The following is a 22261-nucleotide window of genomic DNA, read 5'->3' on the forward strand; positions in this document are numbered from 1 at the left end:
GAATTTTTGTTCTAGGACATGTTGAGAGATTGAACCAGCAATTCAGCAGACTTTTTGTTTGTATTTTCTTCACACCCTCCTTTTTGCACTGGTATCATTTGCAGTTTGTTATAGACATGTCTAGATGTGTTGCACCTTTTATCATTTTCCTGTACCTGGCGAATGTGTCCTCATTACCCATGTCCATGGCTGGGGCCAGCACTATGACCTCTGACCTGAGCGATGTGCCCCCAAGCATAAAGACTAAGAACCAATAAACTCTGCCCTTTTTTTACTCAATCAGAACTGAACTTTTTTGTTTGTTTGTTTGTTTTGCAGAGTATTGTTATGGTTAGAATGTGTCGACTGTACAATAAAAACTTGCGGTTGGTATTTGGGACAGGATGTAATGGTGAAATACCTCCATCTACTGATTAAACGGGGAAATTGCACTCTAAAATCGCCATTAAGGAAGAGGTTCGGAAGTGGACACGCCAGGCCAAGGAAGAAACCGATGGAAAGTCTGCTACCAAAGGGATGCGAAACAATATACGTACTCGCAGCAGAATGGCCATATTTATACAATTTGTAGTTTTGTAGCTCTGACTATTTTGAAGGTCTTTCGTTTCACAACGCGAAGCCACTGGGTTTAAGGTAAGTGTGTTCCGTAGTCCCTAAACATCCCGACGCTATAGCTAGCTTGCTATAATTGCTAACCTGTACAACAAGGTGTGCATGGGGTTGATCGCCAAGCACTGTCCACGTCGTATGGACGTAAAAAAAACCCATTAACATTAAAGACCATACAGTGTCCGATTGTACACACAACGTTGGAAGTCGTTGAAGGGTTTTATCTTTTTAGACACGTCCACGTCACCTTTCAATGTAACGTTAAACGAGTGTTTGAGTGCTGAACGACCCACCGTGAAAGACCAATTGTACGGTAGAGGCGGCCAATGCCTGCGTGGCCGGATCTGTCTATAACGAGGCGTGTGTGAAGTAAGCAAGAAAGCAAGTTTGTTTCCGCGAACCAGCCGGTAGTCATCGTATTTCGTTGATCTAGGATAGGACTTGAATCTCCACTCCAGTGTCAGTTCGGTGACACTCTACGTTGGCGCGTGTGAGACACTGGCTACGCGTCAAATAGTGTTCCGGGCCACGTAGAAGTTAGGATCACTGCTGCCATAATTCCGATCAGTCAAGCGGTCACAGCCAGGAGTCAGGACGCTTTTGTTTCCTGTATTCAGAAAATGGTGCGCTTGTCATCCACTATTGCGATGACAAGCGCCCCTATATCCTCTACAAGGGGAAATAGGGGCTTTCCTAACTGTTAAGGGTTTTTTTTAGTGATAATATCGGTGTTTACCCCTAGTCGTCGTTATAGGAAGAACCCACAGTGCGGGGGTTGAAACAGTGCCTTGTACTGGGAATATTGCAGGGCTCGAACAAATCAATGGAAGTACAATACTGAGCATTGAATGAATGCTGCATTCAAATGGTGTCTTAATACCACGTCACATTCGTACACAATGACCGTATCACAATAGCCGTCGTAAGAAATGTTATGCCTCCTTAATAGCTAATAATACGTGGCTGATGTGTATTGGTTTCTTTGCATGCGTAGTTTGTTTTCTGATGGTAAATTTGCTCTGACCAAACCAGGTCTTTCTGCTTCAGTTACTTATGCTGGGCAGGCTTCCACTGTGCTGCAGTACTGGGTCACTGCCTGCCCCAAAGGGAAAACAGACGAGGGGCAGCAAAAAAAATCATCAGCCGGTATGCTATGCATATTATTGACTGTACATTTCTATCCTCCGTTTCCGTCTTCTTTCCTCCCAGGCTGTACTGCTTCCTCGTCCGCCTTCTCTCTCTCCTCCTCTCAACTTTGACTCAAGTCCACCTAGCTCTGGTTTCCAGGCGCCAGTCTCCCGTCCTTCGCAGGGACGTTTGTGTCAGTGAGGGGAGGGGGGCAGGCAGGAGAAGGACAGTGTCATGTTGGTTGTCATTCGCCGTGGGTGAAGAGGAGGAGGGATTGACAGGGGGGGACGTGCGTCGCCAAAGGCCGCTCGTGGCTGGTTTCAGGTGAAATGAAGCTCAAACAGCGCGTGGTGCTGCTGGTCGCCTTGCTGCTGCTGCTGGGCCTGGGCAAGATCTTCCTGCTGGATGGAAGTGAGGGCACCGCAGCCAGCCGCAGAGACCTCCGGGCATTTCGCAAGGTCAGCGAAAGGATAGCATTTTCATCAATGCAAACGCAGACAGACATGTGCCTCAGCATAAAGTATGAGGGTTATCATCTTCAACCATCTTAGCGATTCCGTGTCCGTTTGTTTTCTGTGTGCATTTCCAGATGGAGGCGGGCCTGACGCTGTCCCGCACCGCCCGGCTGACCCACACGCTTCAGTCTCCCTGGGAGATCGCCAGCCAGTGGGTGGGCCCACGAGAGGTGTACCCCGAGGAGACCCCTGAGCTAGCGGCCGTGCTCACGTCCCTCAGCACGGCCAGGATCGAGCGGGCCGATGTGGGCTACAAGGGCACCCAGCTCAAGGCTCTGCTGGTGCTGGACGGTGGGCAGAAGGTGGTCTTCAAGCCCAAGAGGTGGGTGCTGGTGGTATTTTTTTCGCCATAACAGGCAACCCTCTTCTTTCTCTCAAAAGGAATACAATTTCCAGTTGACGCCTGTCCAGGTAAATTGGCTGCAAAACACATCACATTTTACTATCGCCTTGCCGGGTTGCAATGTATTTATGTGTGATCTTAGTACTGCAGTATTTTCCACTCCGCCATCTTCCCCATCATAGCAGAGAAGCTCTCAATAGTCACTAAACCATAGCAGCAATCCATAGCTCACACAACGCAGCCAACCAAAGCTCACTACTCGCCTGTAAGGCAAGGCAACTTTATTTATATACCACTCTTCATACACAAGGCAGGCTCAAAGTGCTTCACATCTAAACATTGTCATACAATAAAAAAATAAAGGAACTTGGTCCTTTCTCTGGGACACCAACCCGACCTAAAGGCCATTCCCTGGGACTCCAACCCGGATTCTAGGACTCTAACCCAGACAGAACTCGGGTCTCAAACCCTTATCCTTTCTCTCTGATATCAGATCATGCATCTAATAATAATACTACATTTTATTTGTAGAGCACTTTAAATTCGGAAATCTCAAAGTGCTACAGAGTTTAAGAGAGAGAAAAAAAAAAAGGGTTGTTAAAACATATAATACATATACAGTAAAAGAGAAATTAGCAAAAGGCTTTTTTAAGAAGATAAGTCTTAAGGTTTAGTGTAAAAACAGCTGTAGTCTGTGGGGTCTTCAGGTGGTCAGGGAGGGCGTTCCATAGTCTTGGGGCAGCAGCGGAGATAGCCCGATCGCCTATGGTGCGGAGCTTGGTCTTAGGTGGTCTGAGGGTGTGTGCTGATGCAGAGCGAAGGGTGCCTGAGGTGGTCTGGGGGGTGAGGAGCTCCTGGAGGTAGGGTAGGGCATGTCCGTGGATGCACTGATGGGTGAGGAGGGAGACCTTGTATTCAATTCTGAATGTGACAGGGAGCCAGTGAAGGGATTTGGGGATGGGGGGGATGTGTTCATATTTGCGCACCCTCATCAGGATCCTGGCAGCGCTGTTTTGCATGTACTGGAGCTTCTGGATGCTCTTGCCAGAGATCCCGATGAGTGCATTGCAGTAATCCAACCTGGAGGAGACAAAGGCGTGGACAAGCCTCTCTGCATCTGCCTGGTTGAGTGTAGGCCGGAGTTTGGCTGTGTTTTTGAGGTGGTAGAATGCGGTCTTGCGGAGGTGATTTATGTGGGTGTCATAGTTCAGTTGCTGGTCCATTTTAACACCCAGGTTGGTGACAGATGTGGAAGGGGGAATGTTTTGGCCAGAGAAAGTGATATTGGCGATGTGGGAGGAGCGGAGCTGATGTGGTGTGCCGATGAGGATGGCTTCTGTTTTAGAGCTGTTTAATTGAAGAAAGTTGAGCTTCATCCATGCCTCTATCTCCTCCAGGCAGGTGGTCAGTGTGGATGTTGGCAGGGGGCAAGAAGAAGTGGGGCTGGTTCTGAGGTACAGCTGTGTGTCATCAGCATAGCAATGGTAAGATAACCCCCTGTGTTGGGCCCCGGGTGGGGCCCAACACCGAGCCCTGGGGGACGCCGCAGGTGACACACCGCAGTGTGATTTTGCTTTGCCCAGGGAAACGTGCTCGGTTCTGCCGGTGAGTCAAGAGGTGAACCAGTTGTGTGTATTTCCTGTGAGTCCAATGGTGTATTGCAGGCGATGGAGGAGGATATTGTGGTTGACTGTGTCAAAAGCAGCTTTTAAATCCAAGAGGATGAGAAGTGATGGGGAACCGGTGTCTGCTGCCATCAAGAGGTTGTTGGTCACCCTGACCAAAGCAGTTTCTGCACTATGGCCAGGGCGGAAACCAGACTGAAATTTCTCAAACAGATTATTTTGTATGAGGTGATCCTGAAGTTGTGCTGCAAATGTTTTCTCCAGAGCCTTTGACAGGAACAGAAGATTGGAGATGGGCCTGTAGTTGGAGAGAACTTCTGGATCCAGGGTCGGTTTTTTCAATAGTGGTCTGATGACAGCAGTTTTTAATGCAGGTGGGATATGGCCGGCCAGGAGGGAGTGGTTTATGATCTTGGTGATAAGTGGTGAGATGGCAGAGATGTTGGTCTTCAGCAGGGCTGAAGGGAAGGGGTCCAGTGCACAGGTGGACGGCTTCAATTTTCTGATGACGGCCTCCACCTCTTCCTGTGTGACGTTGGAGAAGGAGCTAAGGGGCTGCATTGTCTCAGACAGTGGGTCGACAGTTTGATGGGGTGAGACAGCAGTGGTGGAGAGGTGTGAGCGGATGTTATTAACCTTTTGTTTAAAAAAGGTAATGTGCATGTTGTACCTCTCCTCGGTGGCCTCAGAGTGGCAGGGTGAAGGGGGTTTATTGTTAAATAGTTGTTTGGAGTTACCAGGGCTGTTATTTATGATGGTGGAATAGAACCTGGCCTGTGCATCCCTCAGAGCTTCTGCATATGCCCTCTTGTGCTCTATGTATGCCTGTTTGTGAACAGTGAGTCCAGAGGCCTTGATCCGCCGCTCAAGGACACGGCCAGCCGCCTTCATCTTTTGCACCTCGACGGTGTACCAGGGTGCTGAGCGAGAAAAGGAGACTAACCTGGTTGTTAAGGGGGCGTGGAGGTCCAGGAGACTGCTCAGGGACTGGTTGTAAAAATTCACTGAGTCAGTAACAGAGAGGCAGTCATCAGAGCCAGAGGAGAGAAGTTGGAGATCCAGGGCCAGGGCATCCGTGTCAATATTGTTCATGTTTCTGAAGTGAATTTGTCACTTTGGTTTGGTGTGGGGGGAAGGGAAGGCAAGCTCCATTGACACAACCTTGTTGTCTGAAACACCAAGATCGTAGACCTGTAGGTTGCTGATGGGAGCGGAGTTTGAGATGACCAGGTCGAGTATGTGTCCCCTGACATGTGTGGTGACATCGACATGTCGTTGTAGGTTGAGGGAGTCCAGAATATTTAAGAGTGTTGTGAGGAGATCAGTCATTTCCGGCATGAAAGCAGAGTTGGGTTTTGAGGGCCGGTAGATGAGAAGCACAATCTCTCTGGTAACAATAGAAAGTAAAGGCAAAGATTAAAAAGCATTTTAGAAAGTGGATTTAAGATTTAGCAGAAAGCTAAAGCAAACATAAATGTCTTCAGTCTTAAATCCTCTGGGAGTTTATTCCAGCTATTTGTTGCATAGTAAATAAATCCTGCTTTCCCATTTTTCGTGTTTACTCTGGGGATAATTAACAGATTGGTCTCAGAAGATCTTAGTGCTCTAGAAGCCTTATATAGTGGAAGCATATCAGTTAAATAATTTGGCCCTAAAAATGTAGGGATTTATAGGTTAGCAGCATGATTTTAAAATAAATTCTCCGACCTACAGGAAGCCAATCTAACGATTTAAGAATTGGTGCAATATGTTCACTTTTTTTTGGTCTTTGTAAGAATTCTAGCTGCAGCATTCTGAACAAGCTGAAGTTTCCTTAGAGTTTTTTTGGGAGACCTGTAAGGAGACCATTGCAGTAATCAAGCTTACTAGTGATAAAGGCATGTTTATTTTATTTATAAAAGTTTTTGTAAGTCTTGCTACATTTTTAAGGTGATACTATGCAGATTTTGTACCTGATTTGTTGTGACTGCCAAAATGTAAATCTGAATCCATGTTAACCCCTAGATTTCTGGCTTTGATTGAGGTTTTCAGGGACAGAGAGTGAAGGTGTTGGGTTAATTTAAGCCTGAAAATTTCGGCACATCCAGTCTTTGACTTGCTCAATGCACTGGCACAGCAGATCTGTGGGCCAATAGTCGATTCGGTGATAGCGCTACATAGATTTGCGTGTCATCAGCCTAGAAATGATGGTCAATATTGTTTTTTTGTATGATTTGCCCTAGCCCGGTTCGGCGAAAGGAGGAGGTGTGTTCTGGCGCAAACATTCCCTGGTGCTATTTTGCAGTTTCAGAAACCACTTGCGCCACAAACCAGGAAATACCTGGTTTAAAGTCAGTGGTGCGTTGTTCAGATGCTATTTTAAGGGCACATGCATAATGTTGCTTGTGCACCTCGCGCATACACTTTGCTTCTCTCATCTACCTAGCCACACATTCTTGGTAAATTATTTGGTAAAGAACAGCTGATACAGTGGTTATAAGTTGTACTTTTAAATCAATGCATCTGCAAACACCGTACAGCAAACACATATTTTCTTGACACAGACATTGTGTACATGCCCATAACTTTTAGGATTGATAAGTATTTGATCGTGAGAAAACATTGTTTTACCGCGAGTGAGTGTTAAAAAGAATGAATGAATGCGGGCGCGCGTGTGTGTATGTGTAAAAGAATTTATGAATGCGGGCGCGTGTGTGCGTCCATCTGTTTAAACACACGCAAACTAAACACGTAACGCATAATACAGTCCATGGCAATGTATATTAACGGGGGGACACATGCATATTAGGAACACAAGTCGATAACGATAATGCATACAATACTGATAAGAAACTATGTTTATAATGTATTGCGTATATCATTAAATAGAACCACAGTTACCGCATATCATATGTGTGTTAAGTTTTCTTTGCCGAAATTTATTTGAGGACTCAGTATTTCTGAAGTTGTGGAAGAAAACCTTATTCCATGTGTGAATTAGGCCATATTATTTGGCCATAAACTGAGCCATTTGAAGTTTGAAATTCATGTGCATCTGTCTTATTGGAGACTGCAGATGCGCTGTCAAAATATTAACTTGTTTCAGTTTCAAATGCGCTCATGGCTCTTAAAGGGGATGGGAGCTGGCACTCTCATTGGTTTATTGCACGTTACGCCCAAACCACACCTACGGGTAATTAGGCTACTTCAGACCAACCCTTTTTAGATTGGCCCTTAGAGTCTATGTTAGGCCACGTTACTTTTGCCTGAACAGGGTGGTAGTCCAACATTTTTGTTTAAGGTGGCGATATTGATAGCACGTCTGATGCCTTCAATTTTATCAGTATAAAATGCTGAAAACTCATTGCAAATAGGCTTTTTGCATTATCGGTATTGGTTTTAATGATATTGGAGAAAAATGTTTCTCTAGCACTTTTTAAGTCTAAATTGTATGCACGGAGGCTCTTTATAGATGTCATGGTGAATATGAAATTTTGTTTTACCCCAGATGCGTTCAACCTTCCTGCATTCTTTTTTCTGGGCTGTTACAGGAGCAGCTTTTCTCCAGGGTGCCTTCTGCTTTCAAGAAATCTTTTAACCTTATAAGGTGCAATGACATCTATGATTTCAAAATTTCAAATTAAAGTTTTCTTCAAGATCATCAGCAGAACATGGGATGAGAGGTGGTAGCAAGGAGATGGCCTTTTTAAAAAGTACATTAGAATGTTCATTGATATAACGTATTTTGTCTGTATGTCGGGAATAAAATATATATTAAAGAAAACACAAAATTGGTCAGACAGTGAAGGATCAGTCACGGGGAGATCAGAAACATTGAGGCCCTTTGTGATAACCAGGTCAAGAGTGTGCCCCTTACAATGAGTAGCCCCTTTCACATGTTCAGACAGTTCAAATATGTCCAAAATGGTAAGTTTTTTTGCACATTTATCATTCAAATCATCAGTATGAAATTTGAAGTCACCATTTATAACTAGACAGTATATGTGGTTGGCCTGTAAATACTTAATAGGAGAACTCTGGGGGAACTTTTCAATACAGTACAAAGGTATTTGAATGATGGGAAATCACCAAATAACATCAGTTACCCCTGAAATACATTTTTAAATATAGCAGCAACCCCCTCAACTCTTTTTTTAGATCTACTTTCATCCAAAAAGTTATAGTTGGTAGGAGCTTTCTCTATGAGAACGGTTGTTGTTGGTTATTTTGTTCCAGCCATGTTTCAGTTAAAAACATAAAATCCAGTTTAGAAGAGGTAATAAAATCATAAACTAAAAATGATTTGTTAAGAGACCTAACATTAAGTGGACCCATCCTCATGGTGTTGTTGATAGGCTTTAAGGTTGTTTTTGGTTTCAAAGGGAATAGGTATGAGATTTGTGAGGTTAGCAGTGTGTCTAATTTCCCCTTTTTAACTCTTAGTGGTTACAGCAGGAATGCAGGTTGCCATATTTTGACCTAGGCAACCTTGGGTTCAGCAAATGATGCGTACTCAGGACTACTATCAGTACAGAGCTGGGGCTCCCTCCGCTTGGGTGTTATCATCCTGTGGCCATGACGTGGCAAAGCTGTCATTGACACAGATGCAAGTTGGAGTTGAGCTGGAGTTGTTGTGGCTTTGGGAGAGATGAGGCTGGAGGTCATCGTCGATGGGGGAGTGCAGAGGAGGGGGGTGGCCGTTCCACGCCAAGCCAGCATCAGTGATGGGGGAAGGCACGGTGTCGATGGCTGCGGGCGGGTTGTTCAAGGTCTTTGGTCTGTCTGCCGTCTGTGTGTCAGATAGTGGCAGAGTAGATGTGTGGGGGAGACTGTGGTTTCGCTTCTTCTCAACCTGTACTCTGACTGTCGCCTGTGTGTCAGACCATGGCAGATTTGTGGGAGAGCGAGAAGAGAAGATTGTCCCTTAACAGTTTTGAGCCAAACCTGTTTGCGTGTAGGCTATCTGCTCTGAAAAGATATTATCCAATGTAGGTGTTAGCCAATACTAAAATCTGAAAGATATGGGGTGGAAAAAAGAGGCACACTAATAGCGTTTATATAGCGATAAGACCTCAACAATTCCTACGTCTTTTCCCAGGTACAACAGAGACTATGTGGTGGAGGGGGAACCGTACGCAGGCTACGACAGACACAACGCAGAGGTGGCTGCGTTCCACCTCGACAGGTATTATTCCATGACCCATGTGGGGTGGGGGGAGATGAGGGTGGTTTGTTACTTTCGGTCTCACATCACGGCTGCTCTACTTGCCACAGGATCCTGGGCTTCAGGAGAGCACCCCTAGTGGTGGGAAGATTTGTCAACCTGCGCACCGACATCAAACCTGTGGCCACGGATCAACTGCTGAGCACGTTCCTCACCCAGGGTACATGCTCCTTCCTGTTTCACACCAGGCTCTAAGTTCTGTGTACTGTGGGTGTTTCTCGTTCTAAGTGATAAGATTGTGTGTGTGTGTGTGTGTTGGATGGCCATCAGGGGATTTCAGCCTCATCTTTTTGTTTAAAGGTCAGGTTGTAGGTCAATGTGTTTGAGTGAAGAGTGTATCCGTTTATCTCCCCCCTCTTCATAGGCCTGTGGTTGGGTATTTCTCAGCACTGCCTAGTCAACTTGTCCTTCTTTTTCCGTTTTCCACCACCCACTGGGCCCAGTCCTAGTTCTTCTATGAAGTACAGTGTTTCCCCTAAAATTGGTTTAACCACTAATGCTATGCACCGAGAAAACCCTAAACAGGCAAGGTGAGCGAGATGGCCTATTGGTGTGGTCGGCTTTCGGTCAGATAGGAGACTGCAATTTATATTTGCCTTCTAATGTATGTGCACTTTGTTTATAAAGACTTAAAACAAGTCATCACGAGGAGAGACAGACTTGTCTCTCGAGGAGAGTCAGACCTATTATTATCGATATCTGTTATATGTAAGCTTTTGACGGCAGGAAGGTGTGCAACAGATTTGTTTTGGATACCAACTTTCTATGAAACGGATCATGGCCTATTTTAGTAATTGAACAGGGAAACTAACATCTCAAAAACCCACCCACCTATCATAATCCCCCTCAGGGGTTAAAACAAACTTTTTTCACCACCGTCCCGGAAACGTCCCGAAAAACATTTTGAACAGTCCTGAATCGTCCCGAATTTTCCCAAAACTCTTTTTTACATTTTGAGTTGTTCCTTACTGATAATATAATAAAAACACAATACATTATGTGGATAAAATAATATATTTATTTCCAGACTAGATTTGTTTAGCTTCAAAATGACAACCAACACCCTCAGTCACAGAACTGTGGTCTACTCAACCATTTAGTGGCTGCATGTAGTGAGTTGTATTCGTCAAGAGGAGGGCCATGCATTGGGATTTGCATGAGGCTGTTCAAAGTGTCATTAGCTAGGCGAGCCTTCCAGTCCAACTTCACCCGTTTCATGCAGGAGAAACCATGCTCGCAGCAGGAGCTGCTCACGGGGAAGGGGAGGGGTTTCCCCTTGAGCAGCTTTGGGTTTCATTCTGATGTAAATGTGACGGCTCCGCGGTTCCAGGAGGTGGGGGGGGCTGGAACCGGCCTTGTGTAGAGGTGTTGCTTCGCTGTCTCCACAGAGACAACACAGCGATATCATGAGCAGTTCTGGAGAGAAAGTGAAATCCGCTAGCGCTCAGGTTCGTCCCGAGGTCGACCAGAGAGAGATTATTGATCCTCCCGATGACAATTAATTACTTCCCCGGGACGTCATTAGTTTTGTCCCCTGATCACCCTTATCCACAAACAGCCATTTGTGACCATATTTAACACTTGGAGAAAAATGTAAACTCCAGTCCAATTAAATCCTCTAAATACATAGGATGTGTTGTTGAAAGTACGGAACATACGCTTGTCTTCACTGAATAGGTTTAGTATTCCATCAAAAATAGTTTTGGGAGGAGGGGGGGATATATCCTTTCATATCCTCCCTCTTCATAGGCCTGTGGTTGGGTATTTCTCTGCACTGCCTAGTCAACACGTCTTACCTTTGCCATTTTCCACCACCCACTGGGCCCAGTCCTAGTTCATATATGAAGTACAGTGTTTCCCCCAGAATTTGTTTCAGCCCTGGTGGTATGCACAGAGAACGCATGGCGTCAAGATAACGCTGCGTTATTATTGCATTCATTTATTTGAGAATTATTAGTATTATATATATTTTTTTAAATGCATTACTTTGGCCCCGCAAGGCCAAACAATTATCAAATAAATGAATGCAATAAAAATAGTGCAGAGCTGTCTTACCTGTACAATTATAGGGGAAACACTGAAGTACAAGGTCCTAAGATGGCTAACTTAGACAAAAGGCTGTTTTGGAAGCAAATGCGTGTCATCTGTTTTGAATGATGGGTTGATTCTTAAAGACCAAGAAAAGCATCTTACTAAGGTTTTAAACACAGTGTGTGTGTTAGTGATCGACCGATATTATCGGCCGATATTTGTGTTTTTTACGTGTATCGTATCGGCCGATATTTTTTTCAGTATCGGCCGTTATTTATCTATTTATTTATTTATTTTCCTTCGGCATGATTTACAGACAGTTCAATAAACAGTTCATTTTTTTTATATTGAGATATTGTAACATTTGTTATCATCATTGTGTCATTTTTATGGTGTTTATTGAGGGAGGCTTAGCCTGGAAATCCAGACCCACATCTAGAAAACTGTAGGGTCTGGCAACGAGTAATGAAAATGAAAAAGTGTGTGTAACGTTTTTGCTCTCATGTTTGTGTTAACACAAAAACTATAATAGCCACAGGGAAATCCCTATTGCAACCAAACTAACCAAATTACAAGGAAAGTACAGGGCTTGACATTTAATTCTCACGCTCTTCCTATTCTAACCTTTTCCTTTTTATTCTTCTCTTTCTCCTTTTATACTTTCTTTTCATACCCCTTTCTCTCTCTTTCCTCTCTGAAGGTAACAACACGTGTTTCTATGGCAAGTGTTACTACTGTCGCGAGAGCGAGCCAGCCTGCGGCGTGGGAGAGACGATGGAGGGCTCTGTGACACTGTGGCTCCCAGATGTGTGGCCCCTGCAGAAGCATCGGCACCCCTGGGGCCGCACATACAGGGAGGGGAAGCTGGCCAGGTACGTGTTCCTGACACCTGTGTAACCGTGACGGCGGTGTCCAAGCTTTATCACGGTTGACTGATGTCAGATTAGAGGGAGTTTCTGGCTGCAAGTGCATGGGAAGCTGCGTCAAGACTGCTAATAAAAAAAAAAACCTGCTAGGAAAACTACACAGCCACAGAAACGCTGATAAGCAGCACTACCGCTGTGTTGGTTTATTGCTCCGAAGGACCTTTGACCGATCACAAACCACGCTGATGTAATTCCCCCGGCTCTCGACTAGTCTTTGCTTTGGATCATTTACTCTTTGCTGGGAAAAACATAAAATGCTATTACAACACGGGTAGTGTTTCAGACGTTTGTTCATGCGTGGAAGAAACACTGCACGTGTCTCTAATATCTTGTGTGGACAACGGTGGAATTCCCAGGCACCAAGCATTGCAAGCTTGCAGGGCACACCCCCAGGATAGAGAACGTGGGCAAAAGGAAAAGCAAAGTTGCTGAACGCATTTCCCAACCCCCCCCAGGTGGGAGTACGATGAGAGCTACTGCGAGGCGGTAAAGAAGATGCCGCCGTACGATGCGGGGCCGCGGCTGCTGGATGTCATCGACACATCCATATTTGATTATCTCATTGGAAACGCTGACCGCCATCACTACGAGAGTTTCCAGGACGACGGGGGAGCGAGCATGCTCATCCTGCTGGATAACGCCAAGAGGTGCGTGCAGGATACAGGAGATCTCCCTCTCTCTCTCCCCCTCTCTCTGCCTCTCTCACTCGCTCCTTCATTCTCTCACCCACGGTAGCAGTAGCTCCAGATCTTTCTGTAGCCTCTTGTGAACTGCAGCAGCTGTGATCCACTAGCAAGGGATGCCACAGGAGGTCATAGTGCCCCGTTGCATGATTTAATATCAAAGAATTTGCAATGAATAGCATCTGGAAAGTCTAGAACGAGTTCCTGAATAGAGAGCAGAGTTCCCCTTGTCAGACCTGATTTCAGTGCATTCTTTGGAACTGCTGCCCACACGGTAGTTCTACTGGGTTTGTCGGTTGTGCCTGTGGCAGGTTTTATTTCTTCCCTCAGACATCAACCGCTCACGAGTCTGGAGATTTATGAATTGTTAAAAATAGCACGCGTGCTCCATTAGACTGTTTAGTTGTGAACAATATTCGACTTATTAAAGGGAGTTGTTAGTAGACTTCTGTATTATTACGGAATTGCGGTATACCAAATATATATATATATATATATATATATACACCAACTTTGGCAATGTTTTGAAGCAGGATATATAATAAAATAGTCAAAAATAAAGTCTTAGCCGTTGCATTGTTGTTGAAGCTGAAATGGCTTCATTCACCAGCGATTAGGGGCTATTTTGACTTTAATTTCAGAATCCTGACTTTATTCTCAGAATTCTGACTTTAAACTCAGAATACAAAATAATTCCCAAATGGCCCGAATCCTCTTTCGTACAGCATACCGCTGCTTTGGTGGTGTATTAAAACAAGGACAACTTTAGGTTTGAAAGTAAATATTTTTTTAAGTTGGAAAGATATTGGGTATTCAGCAGTTATTGACACTCGAATTACAGCTATCTGATGCTGGAACTACAGACGCGAATACCGGTAGGAGTCCTGTCTGTCTAGTGATATGCATCTGCCCAGGAGACGGTTGGGCAGCAACAGCCCTCTCTAATAGAGCCATCATTTGGTCAATAATCCTACACAAGAGGCAAATTACAAAGTGCCCTGCCTTAAACAATAGCCTACCGAAAACGCCATTTACCCAGATACGTCTCACGTTATAAAATGTCCGCAATGGATTAAAATGGCTGTTAAGCGTATCCCGCTGGCTCTACAACAGTAAAAAAAAAAATGCTTGGCCAGTGGGGCTCCGGTGTGGGTGGAACTTTTAGACTGATATAAAACGGGTGCACAAGTAGGTCTTACTCGTGAGATTTGGACCAAATCTAGGGAAGAAGGGTGCTTATGTCCCATGTATTCATTATCCTATAGGCCATTAGTATTTAAACCGAGCAAGTAGTTGGCAAATTGCATATTAGGCACACAGCATTGTAGGCTAGACAATGTCATACATGCAAAGAGGCCGTGTGAGACAGCCATGTCATCTTAAACTATAAAATTTGTCCCTAACTCGAGCAAATTCTGTCAACATACTTTTGATGTCACCCCTAAAAATATGTTTGACAACTTTAAGTCTAAAGCCCCTATGAAGAACAAGAAACGACTCCCTGTTACTAGTACATGCCTCCTCATACCACCATAACGAGTGCAAGTGATCTGCAGATTCAAGATGAGAATCTAGTCAGGAGTGGCGGCGAGTCTGACATCACCCTAGGTGTGACATCACCCTAGATAAGGTGATAAGAGCCGTTTCTAGTAAAACTGAAAGCAGCCTACAAAGAACTCACCTGTGTTCAACCAACAGATAAGGGCCCTTAAGATCCTCTAAACAAACTTCCATGCCCTGTGTGTCCGAACAACATGTAACGGCCATTAAAGGAGAAATCCAGTGTAAAATGGATCTGGGATATGTTTAATATCATAACGAGCTGGGATGTTTGTTAGGGAGCAAAAAAGCGCATGTAGACGCATTGTTGAGTTGGGTGTTTTTTGGCCAATTCTACCAAAAATCTATAAACTTGGGCATGTGTTATGGTAAACACTAAATTGCTATTTTAAACCACCTTAAAGGCTAGAAGTAGCCCGACACTTCTTTGGTAGTATAATAAGGGTCTTAAAATATAAAACGAGGCACTGATAACTTTGTAAGTGTACAGATTGTTTATTAAAAATTACATTTTATACACACACCATCAGTAGTTCACCCATCAACGCCATCTTGTCTTTAAGACTCGATAGGTAGATTGGCGAACACAGAGCTCACATGTTGTTCACGAATGTCACAAGCTCTGTTCGCTAATCTACCTATCGAGTCTTAAAGACAAGATGGCGTCGACGGGTGAACTACTGATGGTATTGTGTGTATAAAATGTCCTTTTTAATAAACAATCTGTACACTTACAAAGTTATCAATGCCTTGTTTTATATGTTAAGAACAAGCCCCAACCACAGCGAGTTCTACCAGCATCCAATGCGGAAGTGACAAACATTGCAGTAGCACCGGGTGGCCACTACGAGGTGGTACCAAAAGTGAGCAATTCTTCGTTGACTCACTAGTTAAACACATTCTAGTCAGTATGTTTAGTTCATATCTCCATGACAACACTGAGGGGGGTGAATTTTTTTAGCAGGCTAGTTTTTATTTTATTGGAGGTTAAAATGTATGAATAATTAGGGGCGCGGCCTCTTGAGTGACAGCTAGCCACTGACCCTCACCTCGCCTCGGAGGCTAGTGTTCAGGATTAGCATGCTATCTCCGTCATCTTGACCTCGACTGCGTTCATTCCTATTGTTCATTCCGGTGCCAAGATGCCTTGCTCGGCGGTCAACTGTACCAACCGATCGTTTAAATACTAATGAGCTACGAGCTAATTCGGTGTACGTCACCTCGATGGGCGTATCTCCCTCCCCCCGACGTCACATCAATGCCCTTTTTTGGTTAGAGGAAATGAGGCGGAGTCAAACTATGACAAGATGGCGACGCTCATAAGCCAAGAGAATCTGAGGCAGTTGGAATAACTGAGGTCTGCCCGGATGCTACATCCATTTTATATACTATCTATGGTTAAGACCCTTATTATACTACCGTAGAAGTGTCGGGCTACTTCTAGCCTTGTAAGTGGTTTAAAATAGCGTTTTAGTTTTTACCATAACACATGCCCCCATCGTTCCAAGTTTATAGCTTTTTGGTAGAATCGGCTAAAAACAGCCAACTTAAGAATGCCCCTACATGCGCTTTTTTGATACAAAACGAACATTCCAACTCGTTATCATATTAAACACATCCCAGATCCATTTTACACCGGATTTTTCCTTTAATATCCTCCAAACGAACTTCCCTGACCTGTGTGTCCGAACAACCGATAACGGCTGTTCTACAGAAGATCCTCTTAACATTGTCATTGTTGAGCTGTCAGCATAATCATTATTATTCCAAAATGACGAGCTATCGTGTTGAAATATCGCAATAGAGTTCATAAGTCTGCCCCTTCCGATGGACCCCCATGGGACCTTTGAGATCGTAAAATATTAATGGGTTTCAATGGTGAGAAAGTTATTATTTTCTGGTCCCAGTCTTTATATGCCCTGGATTACACATATGTTGTTTGTGGATTTAAATTATAATTTTTCATGCAAAGAAAACAAAAAAAGATCGCGAAGAAGTTTGATAATGTTAGGTTTTGTGTGAGGCCGTTCTGTGAACTACAGCCCCTCGCTGCTCTCGACGCGAATGATATACATCGCCACAACTCTTGTACAGACATGGCAATCTCTCTGCTCCACTTCACTGCTTTTTTCCAAGGAGAGGATAACGGTATTGAAAGGTAAAAACCATTATAAGTCGGGGCACGTGTAGATTTTCAGTTATGCCGATGGGGAGATTGTCGGTCCTGTCCACGCCAGTCGCAGGGAGCGTGACTTCACATACGAGACGTGTAGTCTTTCTCATTGTGTTTTCTCTACAGCCTTTAACTGAACAATTGCACAATAAACTGTCAAACTCTTGGCATGAAAAATTATCATTTAAATCCACAAACAACATATGTGTAATCCAGGACATATAAAGAGTGGGACCAGAAAATAATTACTTTCTCTCCATTGAAACCCATTCATATTTTACGATCTCAGAGGTCCCATGGGGGTCTACTGGAAGGGGCGGACTTACGAGCTCTATGCTCCCAACAGCTGTCTGCCTCTCCATGTAGCTCACTATCATTCCATAGTTACAAATAGTAGCCAAAATCGTAATACACAGAATTCTGAAAAATAATTCGTAGGACTTATTCTTAGGGTTTCTTACATTTAATGTTTGTTTTTTTTCTGCAGTTTTGGAAATGCCGCTCTGGATGAGCGCAGCATCCTGGCGCCTCTCTACCAGTGTTGTATGTGAGTATACAAAATACTTGTAATGTTACTATTACACAGCTTCTACTGTTTAATATATACTGACCTTCCCAACCTTAAACAAATACTATAAAGATTTTGTTCTAGCACTCATTGACATCTCTCTGTCTGTGTCTCTCTCTGTGTGTGCCTCCCTCCCTCCCTCAGGGTTCGGTTCTCCACCTGGAACAGGCTGAACCTGCTGAGGAGCAGATCGCTGAGCGCCGCCTTGCGCCAGGCCCTCACCTTTGACCCGATCCAGCCCGTGCTGGCGGAACCCCACCTAGCGGCCCTGGACAGGCGCCTCGCGGGCGTCATAGCGACGGTGAAGCAGTGTATCGAGTCCCAGGGTCCAGACAACACCCTGATAGAGGACCGGATAAACCTGCCCCATCCCTAGACACAGGCAGGGGAAAACACCCCCAGGGTCTGGGGTGGTGGTGTTGGTGGACGTCAGAGCTGAGGCTGGGGATTTTGGGGACTGTTTTTATGAAGTCCTGGCCTTTTAAGAATTGGTACGTTGGTTGGTTTTTAAAACATGGACAGCGGTCAGGCAAAGGGAAAGCATCTACCCTCAGTCCCATCTGATGATTTCTGGCACTCTGTGCTGCTGCTGGTGAGTCTGTCCTCAATCAGTTCCTGGACTTGCCCCAGGTCAGTCGGTCAACTCCAGCCTGCCCAGCGATGGGGACCATTATCTTGTGCCAAAAAATAAAAAAAAAAAGTCCCAAAACACATCCCTCGCAGATATTTCCCCCTGGAGGAGAAAAGGGAGGTTGTGGGCCTGCCCTGGGTTGCGTTGCGGAGGGAGATTACAGCGCCCAAGATGCACTAGCACCCTGCTGGTGGGGGATGTTTGACAGCAGCAGCATTGGTAGTGGACACAGAAACACGGCTCTCGTGGATTTAAGAAAATGCCAGACAGTTTTTTCAGCTGTATGCTATCAAGATATCAGGTCCGTCACTACCAGTAACAGCAGTTTTCTTGTCCATGTCCTCAAATGTATCCCTGAAGCGGAGTATAATGGGTGGGGACAAATCAACCCATGCCTGGGCTTTTTTTTTCTCCACTCCCTGCTTACATCATCGTCAAAGATGGTCTTCCTCCTTTGTTTTGTGAGAGAAAACGTTTGCTTTGGGAGCCAAGAGATTCTATTTCTTTTTAAATAGGCACTTTTTCCCAGATCCGGAAAGGATTACAAATGACTACAAACTGTCCAATCGGTGTGTACATATTACACTTGTTATATAGAATTAATAAAGCTAGCTTAAATATACCTGAAGAGGTATAATACTAAGGTGTGTGTGTGTGTGTGTGTGTGTGTGTGTGTGTGTGTGTGTGTGTGTGTGTGTGTGTGTGTGTGTGTGCGCGCGCACATGATTGTGTTCGTGATAAGGTGCCATACGTTACAGAATGTGAAAATACAACTGCTACTGACTGGAATTTACGTGGTATCGGATGTATGAAAACATTTTGAACAATAAAGTAATCTATTTCAACAAACTCATAATATTGTGATTTCTCAAATCGTTGCCGCACACCTGACTAAATCATTTAAACTCCAACGGTTTCCTTTTAACCCATTTGTACCGGCTGCTGTGCGGCCCAACATTGTATCTAGTGTTTTTCCGCGCAGCCGGTACAAATGGGTTAAGACCGGATTGCGCATCAATGCGTGTTCACCATTAAAGGTAAACACGCACAGATGCGTGATCCGGTCTGAATGGGTTAATGGGAGTGGGTTTTATGTATTTTTTAGGGTGCTATATAACAATATATAATATATAATTAGATTTTTACGGTGCTATATGAATAAAGATATTATGATTCAAAAGGATTTGGTTTAGTGGCCCCTTTAAATCTGACTGGAAAACGGACCCCGCTAGGCAAATAGAGGCCAAACTGTCGGGTAAACAGTTTGGCCTCTATTTGCCATACCTGACCTGTTATCAGTCACTGGTATTCCCGTGCAACGTTTAAAATGATAGCCGGTCCGACCCAATAATCTATAAAAAAAATATTAGATATTTGTCACTTCAACACCTCGTTTCAAGCCTCATCTACATGGTAACTTTTACACACACACAAATGAATGTGTGTGTGTGCGTGATGTTTCAACTTTTTGAACGCCGTACTTTTACAGATTGGAAAGGGCTCTATATGAGTCATAAGGGATGGGTGGGCATGTATGGAGAGTGACAGTGATGCGTCTGATGAACAATTTGTTTTCCACCTTGTGGTCAGGTCTGATCGTCTTGTTTCTCGGGAGACGTGTAGGTTACCGAAACCATTTCTAAATGGTCTCGTATAAACAAATTCATTTTCGGCCACCCACAACTTCTGTTGTGCCTACTCCTTGTCATCACTTGGTCCTACTTGCTTGCTCACACAGCATGGATGCATATTAACAAAAGCTCCGAGCCGTGAGATCAATGGCGGAACAAGGTGCCGAGTATACCATGAAGGGACAGGACCACCGATACAGCAGCTGGAGGCTGGGGGTGGCTTTTACCATGCCGTATGTCGTGGTGATCGCATGTATGGCCTTTACCTTTCACACGCGCACCACCATAACCTCGCTCTTGGTGAGTAAGTAAGGAATACAGGCCATACCTAATCTGCTACTTGTTTGTTTAAATGTAACCATTTTGTGGAGAGGAAGTCGGTACGGGCCAATGACAAAGGTCGATACTGAATTGTGTTTCAACGAAGTGAGTGATCTTGGGTGCCGTGCCACAAGAACACACGGGTTATTTTTTTCAAAATACTTAAAATAGGAAGGTAAGAATAACTTTATACTAACCAGGCTGACTGTGACTTACCTTTTTTTACTTTTGAATTTAAATATAAGCAATTTAGTGTTGTTTAGATTATTTTTGCATAGGTCTATAGAAATGATATACGATTATGTGAAGACCACAGCGAATTATAATGTAGAAACCTACATATAAACCTAAAGAAAAGGTTTCCATCCCATGTAAATATCTCTTGGCTAAGGCTACAGTCGAGGGATGAACAGAAAGAGAGTTTAGGTTTTGTCAAATAGGCCTACATTTTCAAGCAACAGAATACCCCTTCGATCTAGTCAGATAGTTGTACTACTTTACAGATTTACCTATTTTCCTAATTTAAATGAATCGGGATTACCAGAAGCAACGTTTGATGTTGCTGAGGTCAAGTCTGAGAAGTCCGAGCTGTGATATAATTTCCGAACTAATCTGTCTAGAACGCACCATGTGTGTTAGGGTTAGGGTTAATTTATACATTATTTTAAATAAAGTATAAATTAATACCTTAGTTTACATAAACACCATTACCTGATAATCGATAATGGCAACCATTAGTAAACATGAACACCATTAGTGAATGATTACTAGATCATTAGCCAACGGTTAATTAACTATAATTCATGCTTATTATGGCATCAACTAATATTTGATTATAAGTTATTATTTTAAAGCATTACCTTTTACTTTTACTTCATTTGGTGTCATAGAAACACAATAATCCTCTTGTTTCTTTTCTATTGCAGAACGTGGAAAAAGCATATGATGACATCTTCATACAATTTCATCCCATCTCAGGTGCGTCATGAAAAACCTTTGCATCAAAAACAAGCATGAGGACCAGTTTAAGATTTCTGTTAAACCATTTTTATTGTTGCCCGTCAAAAAAATACCCACGTTTATAAAGTTAAAGGCAAAAACCAGGCAAAAAACATTTAGCAAACCAACCCAACTAAAAGTATAATACAAAAATATTCCTCCTACCCACTTTACCCTGTCCCTTCAATCCGTCTGCCCATGTGTCCACCCACCCAGATATCTCAGACAACAAGACCCTCGAGTTCAACAACTTTACAAACAAAAGTGTGGATCTGGTGAACAACAGAGAGATCCACATCTCTTGCAACGGCCCGTACATCCTACACATGTATGTGTGCCCCAAGGGTCTGGACAGCAAACCCGGACAGGGCCACCTGGAGCTACGCCTGGAAGGGGTGAAGCAAGTGATCACTAACTTCTCCCTTGAGAGCAAAGGGGACATCATCTGCAAGGGCCTACAAACCAATGTCTACCTGCGGAGGAAGGACAGGGCTACCCTCCACTTCTCCTCCTTTAGCCAAACCCTCAAGATTAAGAGCCTCACGCTCGGCCTACGCTACCTGTTGGGGCAGTGCCAGTACTGAAAGAGAGAGGCTGGGTAGAAGTATATTACAAAGACCAGTTCAGTCTCCTGATCCAACCTGAACAACAGGGCTCGAACTCAAAGAATATACCTTGTTGTTGGTTCTGAAGACTAGGCCTACTGTTCAGAACAGGAATGACAGCGCTTTCGCCTGAATGTATCTTCTCGCGGTGGAATGTGTATGCATTTCGCTCTAAGCTATTTTATTATTTTTACTTTTACTGGTGTTCTTTTTATTGTTGGTATTATTATTACTAATTTGTAATTGTTCTGACTCAGGTCTGCTGAAGTCACATAAGTCTGTCCAACCTAAGATCAAGTGACAGTGGCTACCTGTGTAAATATTGGAAAAGTAGATCGAACTAGAGTAGAACCAAGTAGAGAGTAGTAGAGGACTTTACGTCTATATTATTTTCTCCCTTATAGTTCTGTTATTTTCACAAAATCTCATAGAACTGAAATGTTTTTATTTAATCTATTAATGCAATTTGTTATCTTATATTGTATAATGCTATAATGCAATTGCACTTTTATTGTGTATCCTAATAAAAGGGTAAAATATTTTTCTTTCTTTGTTTATTTCATTATTTACATTTATTATTGGCTTTTGTATTGAAATTGGCACAACCAACCCACATAGAAGCCTTCCTGGTTAAATGAATAGCCAAATGATTTTGGCTGAACGAGTCAAATATTGGCTAGTATATATTGATATTTTTACAAATATTTATC

General features: G+C 43.8%; 2 protein-coding genes across 3 annotated transcripts; both read left to right on the plus strand.

Moving 5' to 3' along the window:
* Positions 1–465: 465 nt before the first annotated feature.
* On the plus strand, positions 466–18815 carry fam20b (FAM20B glycosaminoglycan xylosylkinase). The gene is made up of 9 exons (XM_079740440.1): positions 466–633; positions 1819–2195; positions 2327–2574; positions 9298–9384; positions 9474–9583; positions 12155–12326; positions 12836–13027; positions 17284–17343; positions 17509–18815. Exons 2-9 carry the CDS (start codon positions 2067–2069, stop codon positions 17738–17740), a joined length of 1230 nt encoding a protein of 409 aa, XP_079596566.1. The 5' UTR covers positions 466–633; positions 1819–2066; the 3' UTR covers positions 17741–18815.
* Positions 18816–19781: 966 nt separating this feature from the next.
* On the plus strand, positions 19782–21962 carry LOC307078697 (uncharacterized protein). 2 transcript variants are annotated; one of them, XM_079740640.1, is made up of 3 exons: positions 19782–19926; positions 20874–20925; positions 21163–21962. In XM_079740640.1, the coding sequence occupies exons 1-3, from the start codon at positions 19801–19803 to the stop codon at positions 21528–21530; spliced, it is 546 nt and encodes a 181-aa protein (XP_079596766.1). In that variant the 5' UTR covers positions 19782–19800; the 3' UTR covers positions 21531–21962. The 2 variants fall into 2 exon arrangements, 1 of the variants encoding a protein (XP_079596766.1); XR_013812004.1 differs by lacking the exon at positions 19782–19926 and adding an exon at positions 20056–20122.
* The last annotated feature ends 299 nt before the right edge of the window (positions 21963–22261 follow it).

Source organism: Pollachius pollachius, assembly GCF_949987615.1.
Source record: "Pollachius pollachius genome assembly, chromosome: 7".
Taxonomy (NCBI): Eukaryota; Metazoa; Chordata; class Actinopteri; order Gadiformes; family Gadidae; genus Pollachius; species Pollachius pollachius.